At 43.4% G+C, this 12,490-nt stretch overlaps 1 protein-coding gene across 2 annotated transcripts in view; it reads right to left on the bottom strand.

Annotated features, from left to right (window-relative positions):
• The window catches only part of zmym2 (zinc finger, MYM-type 2), a 34,594-nt gene extending 22,478 nt beyond the window's left edge, over window positions 1–12,116 (bottom strand). Inside the window, exons 1-4 of one of the 2 annotated variants that reach the window (XM_056389656.1) lie at window positions 12,038–12,116; window positions 4,738–5,451; window positions 4,178–4,346; window positions 782–936 (exon numbers count right to left, since the gene is read on the bottom strand). In XM_056389656.1, the coding sequence (XP_056245631.1) occupies window positions 782–936; window positions 4,178–4,346; window positions 4,738–5,436 (1,023 nt within the window). In that variant the 5' untranslated portion in view covers window positions 5,437–5,451; window positions 12,038–12,116. Of the gene's footprint in view, window positions 1–781; window positions 937–4,177; window positions 4,347–4,737; window positions 5,452–11,017; window positions 11,160–12,037 lie in introns of those variants that run through there. The other variant, XM_056389655.1, reaches the window with a different exon arrangement.
• Window positions 12,117–12,490: the final 374 nt, after the last annotated feature.

Genomic DNA, 12,490 nt, shown 5'->3' with positions numbered 1-12,490 from the left:
TAAACCCTGCAGGCACATTTTGGCCATTCAAAACTCGTTCAGACTTGTATTCAAAGAGACTTTGCATGTTAGGTCTATTCGTTCTGCACATCCTCTTCAAAACAACAGTTGTTCTCTTTCAGCTGAACGAAAACTAATAAGACAAAATGGGGCATTGAAAGTAAAGGAGTCGTAAAAGGAATAAAAAAAAAAAAATAAACAAACCTAAATTTTCTATTGCACAAACTGCTGCTGCACTCAATACAAGTGAACTGACAAAATAGTGCTTATTGGATAACACAGGAAATATACTAGTAATAGGCACGGTAATGAATGCAGGAGATTATGTGTTAAATCCCACATGTTGTTTCAAAATAAGATAAATGTCCAGTTTGACTGCCATATTAGAGTTATACGAATGAACCCATGTGAAGGCTGTGAAATCACTGTAGAGTGAATTATTGTGACAACTGGGCGCGTGAATTTATGTACAATAAGTATAGATACAGTGCTTCATGTAATTACTGCACCACATCTGTTTAACAGCATCACTACTGAATCTGCTCCAGCGGCGTCTGGTAGCAGTGTGTTTGGGAGAATATTTCACTGTTCATACGAAGCATATGACGCACTTTTAAACAAACAGGATTGCCACGACATGCTGTGTATGAAAACATAACGCACAGATACAAAGCACAAGACAACTGAACCCTTAACTCTGGATTAAAGTTATAAGATTCCTGTTCATCATAAACTACACCTAATGTAATTGCAGGGGACCTCGGTGGACTGAGTGGATCACCTTGACTGTCCTGGGCTGTGGTTGGGAGCCTGAGGAGGAAGTAGATGAGGAAGACTGGCCTGGAGGTTTGGGCAGCGAGGTGGCTGGTGACGGAGAGTCCACCCCCGTTTGTTTTTGATTGCGAGGGACTGACGCCGACTGGGAGATCCATGAATCTGGAGGGAGAGAAAGAAACAAAGTTAACAGCCGTCTCCGTCCTACAGGTCTTTGTTTTTCTGAGCTGACAATAAAAAACAGTGGATGTACATTTATCAGGAGCATTCAGTTTGTCAGAGCGAGACTAAAACTTTGTCCCAATCCTCCCTTTTAACCATCTCCCTCATTCTTGCCTTCAGTTTGGAGTTGTCCTCCAAAACTAGAGTTACACAAGCTAGAGGTAAAATAATGGAATAGGAAACACTTGAAACTGATGGTGAAACACAGACACATTAATATTAACTACGAGAGCCATCTTGTTTCACCTTCTGTTGGACGAATACTGGTTACTACTTGAAGGATTCAAGGATTGATCAATCAGGTACTAAACTCCAACTCTCTGTGCTGTTCTCAAACATTTTCATAGACAGCTCTCTGAAGATTTCACCGCTTTGTCTCACATCTTAATGTTTTTAATTTGTGAAATATGCCAAAAAAGTATTTGGATGGCCCTGTGCACATAGCTTTGTGTACTCAGGGTCTGGGGCTGTTTTGGATGGTTTATGCTAAGCCCCTTAGTTTCAGTTAAGGCATATCTTAATACTGCAGCAGAATTGAAACACCAACTGCGAACCAAACTTTACTGTCCAACACCAGCGGCCACTGTGGCCGAGTCAGAGCGAATCCCTGCAGCCAGATTCCAAATTCGAAAAATATAGACGTCAAGTATTTATTTATTTCATTGCATCTTTTTTATATATTATTCATTCAGTAACCATGACTTCCTTAACTTCAGAAGTCTTTGTATTCCTTTCATGAAAACAGATTATTTATTGGCTTTATTAATGCCTTTATTGGACAGATGATAGAGAGGCAGACAGGAAACTAATGGAGAGACAGGGGTATTACATGTATGGAATGTGCCATGTAAATTAGGCAAACCAGGTGCACCATAACAGAGCATCTTGACCAATCAGATGATAAAATGTCAGTTTTTACAACTGTTTCACACTCTCAAAACTAGTAGCATCACAGTTGCTACCGACACCAACCATCCATCTGGCCTCCAGCAGCACAGCTTCACACTTGTTGCAGCTCAAGCCAAAATCATGGTTTGCTGTTTTTGTGGTTGTAAAGCTGCAGACATGAAACTATGATGCATTTGGAAAGAAAAAAAAGTCCATCAGAAGCCAGTTTGTGAAAAGAGTACCGCTGCAGTCAACAGCACCATCTGGAGCCTGTGAGAAGTTAGGCAAGAAACATAAAACTGTCTCAGTCCCAACGCCCCACTTCATCAATTCACAGACTTTAAAGCCGGTTTTTCTATGAGGGCTACGCTACACTGTAAAATCAGAAAGTTGCTGATGGTCCACTTGGGAACTACTTAAGCCCACACTTCACATGGATCTGCAATGCTGCTGATTTGAGGCAATTACAGAGTTTTCTAATGTTAAGAGTTGGCAGAAGTTGGCAACAACAAACATTTCTGCTTAGCATACAGGTGAGATTTATTAAAGTCAATGACGCATGACCAGGAAATGCTTGTTACTCTACTTGATTTGCATGCAACTGGTCAGTAACCTGATTTTTCACTTTCTCTCCACCTTTCCCATTTGGCATAAATCAGAGCCGCAGTGAAGGAGCATCGCAGTGAGAGAAACACCCTTCTTCCTTTATTACATGTTCCTGAACTTTATTGACAGCCTACATTCAGTTCAGCTGTAGAGAAATTGTTTATTTAAGTTTAACGATATTAGTTTCTGATGTAATTAAACTTCAGATTGAATTAATATGAATGCAGTTGTAGGTAATTGAGTTCCACCCAACTGCGTTGCTGTGACAGCAATGCATTACAAAGAGCCCTGTCCGGTTCTTTGTAATGCACATACTGTACACTCTTGTAAAAACCCTGTTGTGACACTCAGCTGAGTGTATACATGGCAAAGATTTCCTGTTTTTCCAGCAGCAGCGAAGCTGTTGCACCGAGCATTCAAACCATAAAGGACACTGTGTTAAATAAAAAGTAAAGTGCTGTGTTGATCGGGGTGTGTGAGTTAAGTTACCGGTGAGATGATGAGACAAAACCATCTGGTAAAGCTAGCTGGATAAATACATCGAAGAGTTTGAAGGATTATCTGACAACAAAAAACTGAACAATGTTTTATAATAATACTAGTAATTATTTGACAACTGTGGAAAATTATCACAGTCAAAATCATTTTACCCTCCGTCACTACGAGCGCAGAGTAAACAGCTGAAATACGCTCTTCGCATTACAAAGAAATCCAGCAGGAATGTGTGCTTGCGCGTATTTGATTATCCAACGCTGTGCTTTGCTGGATGACGTTGCATTGTGTTGTGGCAGTTGAGCCAGGTACAACTGTTTTTTTGTTTGTTTGTTTGTTTTTTCAGGATGACCCAGCATTTGAATGAATGGGGGGGGGCAATGTCTATGTGAATACTTGAACCCTTTTTCTGTTCCGTTACCCCTAATAAAGGAAGCTGGTCTCTTTTCAGGTGCGTTGTTAAAGAGCTATATCCATGTTATGATTGGGAAAGATCAAATCATGAATATATTGCCCGATACTGGTTAATAAATACCTGATTGACTGTAACATTCCTAGATTGTATCGAGGCTCATGTGCCACTCTCCATTATTCTTCCTATTTCCTGACTTAGTATGGAGAGTCCTGCACCGGCTCAGGTACCCCACAACAATGATGTGTAACAGGTAAAAAATACATTTATATTAATTCACAGGCACTGGTAAAATAAAAACTAAATGCTTACAGGTAGTGGGTGAAATAAACATAAGAATGAAATAAATATATAAAACAAAAATGGGGGACAGCTAACAACAACAACTTTGGTGCCAAGCTTTGTGTGAGCATGGTGGGTGTGGGGTTTGCAAAAGTGGACCCGTGCAGGACTCTGGCCCTCAGTTCCAACAGAACAAAGGAAAAGTACTGAGCTAAGATTTTGAAACAGAACACCTGGCTGAAGGGATGCACTTGTCAGCACCAGTGGAGGTAACGTGCAGGTTTCTCAAAACAAAAATATAAACGTATAAAAGTGAAACAGAGACATGTGGCCAGCTCCCACTCATATCATATGGTTCATGAGTTTCAGGTGACAGTGTAAAGGGGGTGTAAGCAAATAAGGCTCTAATTTTTTACCAGTTCTGGTAGCCTGCACGCACTGCATTTTACCTGTGAGAACACAGAGAGCAGTTAAATCTCTTCTAGATAACACATCCATTACCTGCTCTGTTGTGTGTCCCTGTGTCTCCATTCTGTACCAGCTGGCCCATGGGGCCTGAGCCCCTCCCAGGGTTAAAGGAGGCTGTTGGTCGACCAGATGGGGTGTCGGGATTCAGGCTGAATGCATTGCTTATCTGCAGACCATTTTCTTCTGCCTGGCCTTCACCTGCCTAGACACACAAGTCGGTTAGGTTAGGTTTTAAGTGATAAGGAACCAAAGACAAAAATTGTGCCAACTGCAGAGTAGTGTGTAGAACCTGCACTGAATCCAACCTCATCTAACTAAAGGAGCTGCCAGTGCATCTTGCATAAATAAATATTGGCATAAAATATCAGCTCTCGGCAGCGTCGTTACTAAGATATCGTTATCCGCTTTGCCAAGAATAAACCTGCTATGCCAAAGAGAACACCTGCTTTTACCGATGTTTACCAGCAGAAAACATCATCATCAAACCATCAACACCTGAAATTAGTTACTTAACACTGTTTGTGAAAGTAAAGGTGAAAGTAAATTAGAAGACTCCAACATGAAAAAATATAATCTGTTGTGTTGGTTCTCACCGCTGTGACAGCCGCCGCTCCTCCCTGCAGCGATGTCACCGATGTTATCATCAGGTTCAAGTCTGCCTGGACGTCCACTGGATGTGGCGGAGTACTTACTGCTGAAACGGTGGAGCTCCCTTTTTGGCTACTGGAGCCCAATGTGGTGACACTGGCGATCCTGATCTCCGAATCTGGCTCGGTGCTGCTGAGTGCACCTGGCGAGTGGGATACGGAAGAGGCTCCAGGGGGCGCTGGTGAAGAGGAGGAAGTGTGTTTCTGTTCAGAGTCCTCCTCATCATCAATGACAATAGGCTCTGCTGCTGTGGTTGGAGGTTTTGGAGGAGGTGCCTCCACTGTGGATGCGCTGGAAGACGCAGGAGGACTGGGGGTCTTGGAAGGCATCACTGCAGTGGACATGTCTATAGTTCCCACAGAAGCATCCAGCTCTATGCAGTCTGTGCTGGGCGTGTCTTCTGAAAGGGTTGTGGCAGAAGGCTGGACTGCCGCCTCCTCCCCTACTAGAACCACATCATCATCATTGTCCTCTGTGCCGCCCTCCTTTGTGGCTCCTTCTTCTGTTACCATGGAAACTGCCTCCCCAGCCTCCTCTGTTGGGGGCGTGGTCTGTGGCTGGGGGGAGGGAGTGGCATCCATGGGCTCCTCCCGCTCCCCTGCCTCTTCTGCTACGGCAGGGTTTGGTTCTGACTCCCCGTCCATCGCTAAGGCAACCACCTGGCGACACAAACAAAAGGCAGTTAGGAGACAATTAGGTGGAGCGAGCACCAGTGATTAGTTTTGTGGTGTCTGACAGCTGTACAGGTAGCTCAGGTATCCCCAGTGACAAGCTACCCCCACACACCTTGCTCCTGCCAGGTGGTAACTCATTGCCATTGTTATAGCTACGACCTCTATCTCTATCATCTCTGGCTGATTTTCGGTCATCCTTGATCGTCTGTCTTATCTTACCTCTAGAGTGGCGCAAATAGTTTGGATTTTATTTGTACAGGGTTTCAGATATTCGTCAAGATGACCTACCCTACCCTTTAAAACACCCACTTAATTTCCAATCAAGCATGTCCCAGATATGAGCCTTTCATTTCAAACTATGACCTCTTTCCTCTGACATGGAGCTGAAACTCTGAACTGACTGGATGCTCTGCCTACAGCTGGGAGTCAGTTGTGATCATTTCTGTCGTATTACTTCACTTCGGTCATTGAGGTCCATTCAAACTTTAAATTTTCTAAAAGGCAACTGAACTTACAGTGAGCACACATGCTACAGAGAGAGATGCGAAAAACAGAAGGAAGAGAGGGACGACACAAGGAGAGCATGACAAGAAGTGCATCTCAGGCCTCTTTGTTTTCCTCTGTAATTCATGGAGAGGCTCAAAACTTCATAAATCATACCTGCTTACTGCCTACAGGTGTGGAGTGTAACCACAGAGAAGACAAAGAACAGGAACGATGCCACTAGAAGCTAGAACATTATGATTATGTTCCTAATTGAAGTTTTGAATTGGTTTTAATTGTAATTGCTGTGAAGAATATTTTAATCTAGAAGTGATGCCGTGATAAATATGTGATCAGATTGCAGTTTCAGATCCACGATAATTTTCTACATGAATTAGACAAATGTGTTGTTGCTTTATGGAACAGGTTGAGGAACCAGACCTGGCAGCTTCAGAGCCATGAATGAATGTTCTGATCAGTCAGGAACAGGCGTGGTTTTAAATATTAATAGCTAATTACAGACTGCACAAGAGGCCTAATTCTCCTTTACAATAATTCTCTATATGTTTACGATCGGGCAGGGTTAGAACTAAAACATGCAATGATTAAGATCAGTGTATATGATGGAATAGTGGCATTACAATCTGCCAGAGGCCACCAAATTTGGGTTTGTGCGACATGCCCCCAACCCCCCAAAGCTGGCTACTCAATATCCCTGTGGAAAGCCCTGAGCTAAGGCTCAGCAGATGCAACAGTAGAGGCGATGTCTCCATGGTTGAATGTAGACTAGCAAGAACTGCGACATGCCTGCCCAGCAACGGGGGCAACTTTGCTCCTCCTCCTCACATCTCTTCCACTCCTCCTCTCTCTCTCTCTGTTCTCTGCACCTCCTTTATCAAACTACCCGGCACTCTACTCCTCCTCTCACCTGCTGTCTTTCACGTCCCTGCCTCCCTCCCTCCCTCTCACCCTGCTCCCTACCCCTGTGTGATGCTCCACACAGCTTCTATCTTGTTGTTGCCCCCAGCAACCAGTGAAGCTACACCTTGGTTGCCGTGGTGACGGTAAGGCCCACCACCACCACAGGGACTTGTTCTCTGTGCTCTACATCTGGGTGCTGATGAGTTGGCTGACACAATATTCAAATGATTTAGATATCACCCTATTTGATACAGAATGAATAAATGGTTAATCAGAGATACATGTGCAGTGCTCACTGTCGGGGCGTCTGCAGGGATCACCAAATTAAATGTAAGACTTTAAAAGGCCTTTTTAATACAACATGAAATGTAATGCCTGTTTTTCACCATCATAGCAGTCAAAGTCTGAAAGATATCACTGAAAAGCAGCAGGGACAGTAAGTGCATGAATTTATTGATATATCACATATTTCAGCTGTAAACAACAATACTTCCTACTAATATCATTAAGTATCATACGTAACCTGAATAAGACGCAGAAAATAGATGGATGAATGGATTAATCAATATTGAAGACCTTTGTAAATTACATTTCTGACTTTTTAATCCCACTAAAGGCCTTTTTTTAAAATGAAAACAATGTTTTTAAAGACTTAAAGACCTGCAGATACCCTGAATGTAAACATGCATTTAACAGTATTACCAAATATGGGCTTCTTAAGTATCCATATAAATAAAAAAAGAGGAAAAAACATAATAAAAATGTTTTAGGCTGATTTGGTGCCGGATTCAGGATCAAATATTATTTAAAGCACTTTTGGGGACGTCTGCACTTTCGATGTTGATCTGTTTCTGTCAAAATCTCCTTTTCAAGTTACACAGCAGTGAGGGTGGCTGTAAGCCACCCATCACATCACTGCTGACAGCTGCAGCACAGAAACACACACACACACACACACACACGCACACACACACACACACACGCACACACACACACACACACACAGATACAAGCCCACAGACACACTCGTGTGCAGAGAGTGATCTTTGTAGCTATATGCTCTTCAACCTTAACGCCACCCAGAACAGGAAGAGCCTGAGAGCACCTCAATACAACCTTTAGAGCTTTAACAGAGCACAGTTTACACTACAGAGGAAGCCAGGTCACTGCCTTGACAACAATGTGGCGGCCATTTTGGCCCCAGCACTGTGGGGTGCATCCAATAAAAGTCATACTGTTATAGTGCTACCTGAGGGGAAACAGGTAGGCCTTTGAAAGGACGAGTTTAGGGTGTGTTTTTCGTTTTACAACTTTCACTTTCCCCCACGTTTCCTTCATGACTGAGTTTGTGGTGTGATATGGTGAATGCCAAATATTACTCATCTTTAGTTCATTTCAAATGGGTGGCATGTTGGTTAGGAGGTCCATCCTTTACACAGACTTTCCTGCCTGACTGCCAATCAGCCCGAGTTGATGTGCTGTCCACATCAGGTGACACTAACCTCCCCACAGGGCTCAATGAAACATCACACAGTTACAAACTGGGACACATTTTCTATGACCAGAGATTATTTCTATAGATGTAAAAGTCTAACAGCTGTATACAGCCAAGTAAAAATAACATCTCTGTATTTTCGAGGTAGACATTTACTTGTCACTAATGGCAGCTTAACTGAAGCAGCTGTACAAGAACTTTGCCTGAATAACTAAATAGGTAAAATATTGATTTAAAGAGAAAACTGTATTAAATGAAGTGGTGCCACTGGCTGGAAGACATTTAAAGGGATATTTACAAACTAAACCCTCAAGGGCAAATATCAAGTTGAGTCAGCAACTCAAACTGACTCACCAAAAATCAAACATTAGACATTTAACTTTCGTATTCACGGTAGAGCACGTAAACAGTAATAAGACACTTGGACCAGGATAAATACATTAAGAATATCATGCTGTATTGACTGTGTTAAACCCAACCTGGATGGTCTATGCTTTCCTTCTCTCGCCGGAAAAGGATGCATCACCACTGAGAAAAAAACCCAAAAACATCCCTCTAACATGACAGTTAAAAGATATGGGCTACTTGAATTGTGGTTTACTGATAATTATTTATAAAATCATATGCAACATCATTAACAGGCTCATTTAGAAAGGAAAACTGTGTTTGCTGTCAATAAAATTCAGTTTTAATTAAATGCTTGGCTACAACTAGCGATTATTTTCATTATTGATTAATCTGCTGATTATTTTATTAATTAATTGTTTATAAAATGTCAGAAAATAGTATAACAATCAACAATGATGTCTTGTTTTGTCCAACCAAAACCCAAAGATATTCCATCTTCCGTCATGTATGACGAGGAAAAGCATCAAATACTCACATTTGAGAAAGAGGAAACCACAGAGTTATTGGTGTTTACCTCAATATTTTCACTTAAAAAATGATTAAAATGATCATTTGACTATCAGAATAGTTGCAAATTAGTTTTCTGCTGATTGACTAACTGATAAATTGACTAATTGTTCCAGCTCTGCTCTCAAGAACTGGTCTTTCTAATGCTATTATGAGCAAGAGAAACTAAAATACATGTTTGTTGATATGTTAATATGTTTTGTATTTTGCCTTTTAAAGTGAAAACAAATTCTGTCATAAATGCATATTTTGTTCAGAAACGTAGGACAGTTACATTGATATGAAATTGATGTCAGTAGCTTGTGTTAAAGTTAATCCAGGTTTGTACTTGTATGCTGCAAATTCAGGCAGGACAGTGTACCAGAGCTGGATACAGTGTGTTTGTTGATTGTAAAGATCTACTTGACTGTAAGAAACTGAAGCTGGAAGAGGAAGAGCTGCTCACGGTGACCATGTGACAGGAAGCAATAGTCAAAACAGTGTGACATTCAAGATCAATAAGATGTTCTCCACTGTTCAAAAACAGGAACGGGATTCCAAACCATGCTCCAGAGCCTGTGACTGTGTGTGTGTGTAATCTCAAACTCAAGCTTTTATTTTAGAAGATATAATACAACCCCATGTCTAGTGACCGCATGTGTCAGGGTTATAAAACATCTGTCAGTGACCATGTGGCTAACTGGTTTCAAAATTTTGGCAAGAGACCCAAAGGCACCTTTCTCCATGTGCAACACCCCCCCCCCCCCCCCAACCCAAGCTGAACAACTGCTGCAAAAAGAATGCATCACAGCTTTTTGCCTGATATTACACCAACAGAGGGAATGTGCAAAGCAACTCAGTAGTGCTCTGAGGGGAAAAAATAGCCTGGTCTAGACTCAGTTCAGACTGCAATGCAGAGCTATGAGCCAAGCTGCATTCACGTGGATGAGAGGGAAACGAGGATCCAGCATTAATGAGCTCTGACATGCAACCTTGCTCCCAACGTCAACACCAGGTGGACAGAGAGGTGGGCTGGCGCTGGGGTGAGACCGCTTCCGTGCAACAAAACCCTCAGCAGACATGCTGTTAAAAGCGGCGCCTGCGCCAGGCCAACCCCGGCCACATCATCACCTTACATAGGTGCTCCTCTACCTATCCAACACTATCAATTTGCGCATAAAGCCAAGTTGACATCATTTTTCCGGTGGGTCACAAGGTGGAGACATGCAGCTGTTTGCGCCAGTTGCGCAGATAGCAACCGACTAATAGCATATTCATATCAAACGCCTGAGATTATTATATAAGGCTTATGTCACTGAGAAGTGATGCGTAATGCGCAGCCACCAGAGCATCCCCCAAGCCAGCTGATGGGCTAAAATGTAGTCCATTCCGGTTACCTGGCAGCTGAATACAAAACTAAACCCTGACTATTCTGAGCTCCACACAGCTGATGAGCTGTACTCTGAAATGTTAGAAAATCAGCACACAAGGACAGCCTGTACCAAGCTTTGAGGGGCCGCTAAAGTCCCCCTGGTCGTGCCCTTGATTATTAACAGCTGAGCTAGAAGCTCAGCTTCATGACGAGGACCACCACAGCGCCAAATCCGGTCCTTGCAACCGGTTACAGCGGCGGCTATCACTCGACCTGATCCGAGCTTCTCTTCGCTTCCCCCACTCCCAGCAGTAATATTTAACAAACTTGGCTTTTAAGAGCAGGTCCAAAACTTTAATCAAGACAATAAACAGAACCAGCACTACCTGAACTGCGTAACTCTTCCATAAATAACCCGGGTAAATGAGAGGGTAGGTTGGCTTCCAAGTTGGGATCCAGAAGAAACGTGGTTCAGGGTGTTCCGTTCCGCTCCGTTCCCACCCCTGCCCTTCCTGGCGCAAACAGCCATTGGATTAGCGGCGGATCGAGGGGAGGAGAGCAGACACAGACTGCGCCATTGTTAAAATACCACTAAAAATGATCAGAACTTATTCGCATCAAATGGATAAAAAAAAAAAAACAGACTGGATACACACTGTGAGATCCAATAACACAATCTCTGACGACTGGCAACGTGGGGTTTTTACTACACAACCCCTCCACCAATGCCCCTCCAATGCCCCTCCAGGTTTCCTTGTAGTCGCACACAAGCTAACACCACCACAGCAGCCCCTGAATACGAATAAAAAGCCCGATTTTTATGATACCTGTGACGCTGGGGTTTTAATTGGAAAGTTACCCTGCACGGAGTCCACCCTGGCGCAATCAGTGGCAGGTACACCCGGCCGCCGCAGGGGGCGCCCTAGTGTTACGTATCACATGAACTGTCTTCATTTGTGTCATGCGGTGGTAAACAACGGGGCTCAAACCGACCACCGCACCGTGGTGTTTACATGAGTCCCCTGGGAGTTACCGTGACCCAAAACCAGGTATAACCCCAGCATTTTCACAACCACATACAAGCCCCCCCCCCCCCTCTCTCACACACACACACCTCCCTCCCCCTCCTTCCCCAGCGGAAAACAGCACTGCCTGCCGTCCGCCATTAGGGAGCCAACTGAACAATACTGGAGACTAGAGGCGGCAGCGGCCAGAGCACACAGAGCAGGGCGCAAAAATCTGTCTAATTTAACTGCTTATTGGTCCCTAAACGTGTCTCCTCGCCCCGGTGTGACCCCCGGGGGAGTCGCTGGGCATCCGCCAGACGCCCCGCACAAGTTCCCGAAACTTTGACTGAATTAGGCGTAAAAGTGGAATATAAAAAAACGTCTGTGAATTTCTCTTACCGGAGGACAGCTCGAAACGGTGTAGCGCCACTTTTGTGCCTTGACATTAATCCCGGGGAGCGCGTGCGCACAACGTAGAACTTTCCACTTTCGTTCCAAAGATCGTCCATCAGCGGGATGTCTCACTCCGTACGCTCAAAACGAGCACACAGACGTCCCGCAGCACCAGATGTTCAGTGTATACCACACACTCAGTCTTGTAGTCAATCGTCAGTTTATTAGGTACAGTAAGCTGAAACTAATGCAGTCTCCATGGAGGTATTAATATGATTAGATCTCTTAATTGAGACTATATTAAAGATGTATTGATTCACTGATTGGCAGGTGTTACTATTATTTTGTCCATCCCATTCGAATCAAAGAGGGTAGGCTAAACAGCACATACATTTTTATGTAATGCAGTACTGTTCAAAAGTCTTGATCAAACAGTTGAATCAACATCTTTTTAACAGT

This window comes from Seriola aureovittata, chromosome 11, assembly GCF_021018895.1.
Source record: "Seriola aureovittata isolate HTS-2021-v1 ecotype China chromosome 11, ASM2101889v1, whole genome shotgun sequence".
NCBI classification, from domain to species: domain Eukaryota; kingdom Metazoa; phylum Chordata; class Actinopteri; order Carangiformes; family Carangidae; genus Seriola; species Seriola aureovittata.
The sequence above is the reverse complement of the archived record's forward strand: the minus strand, read 5'-3'. Positions and strand labels throughout refer to the sequence as shown.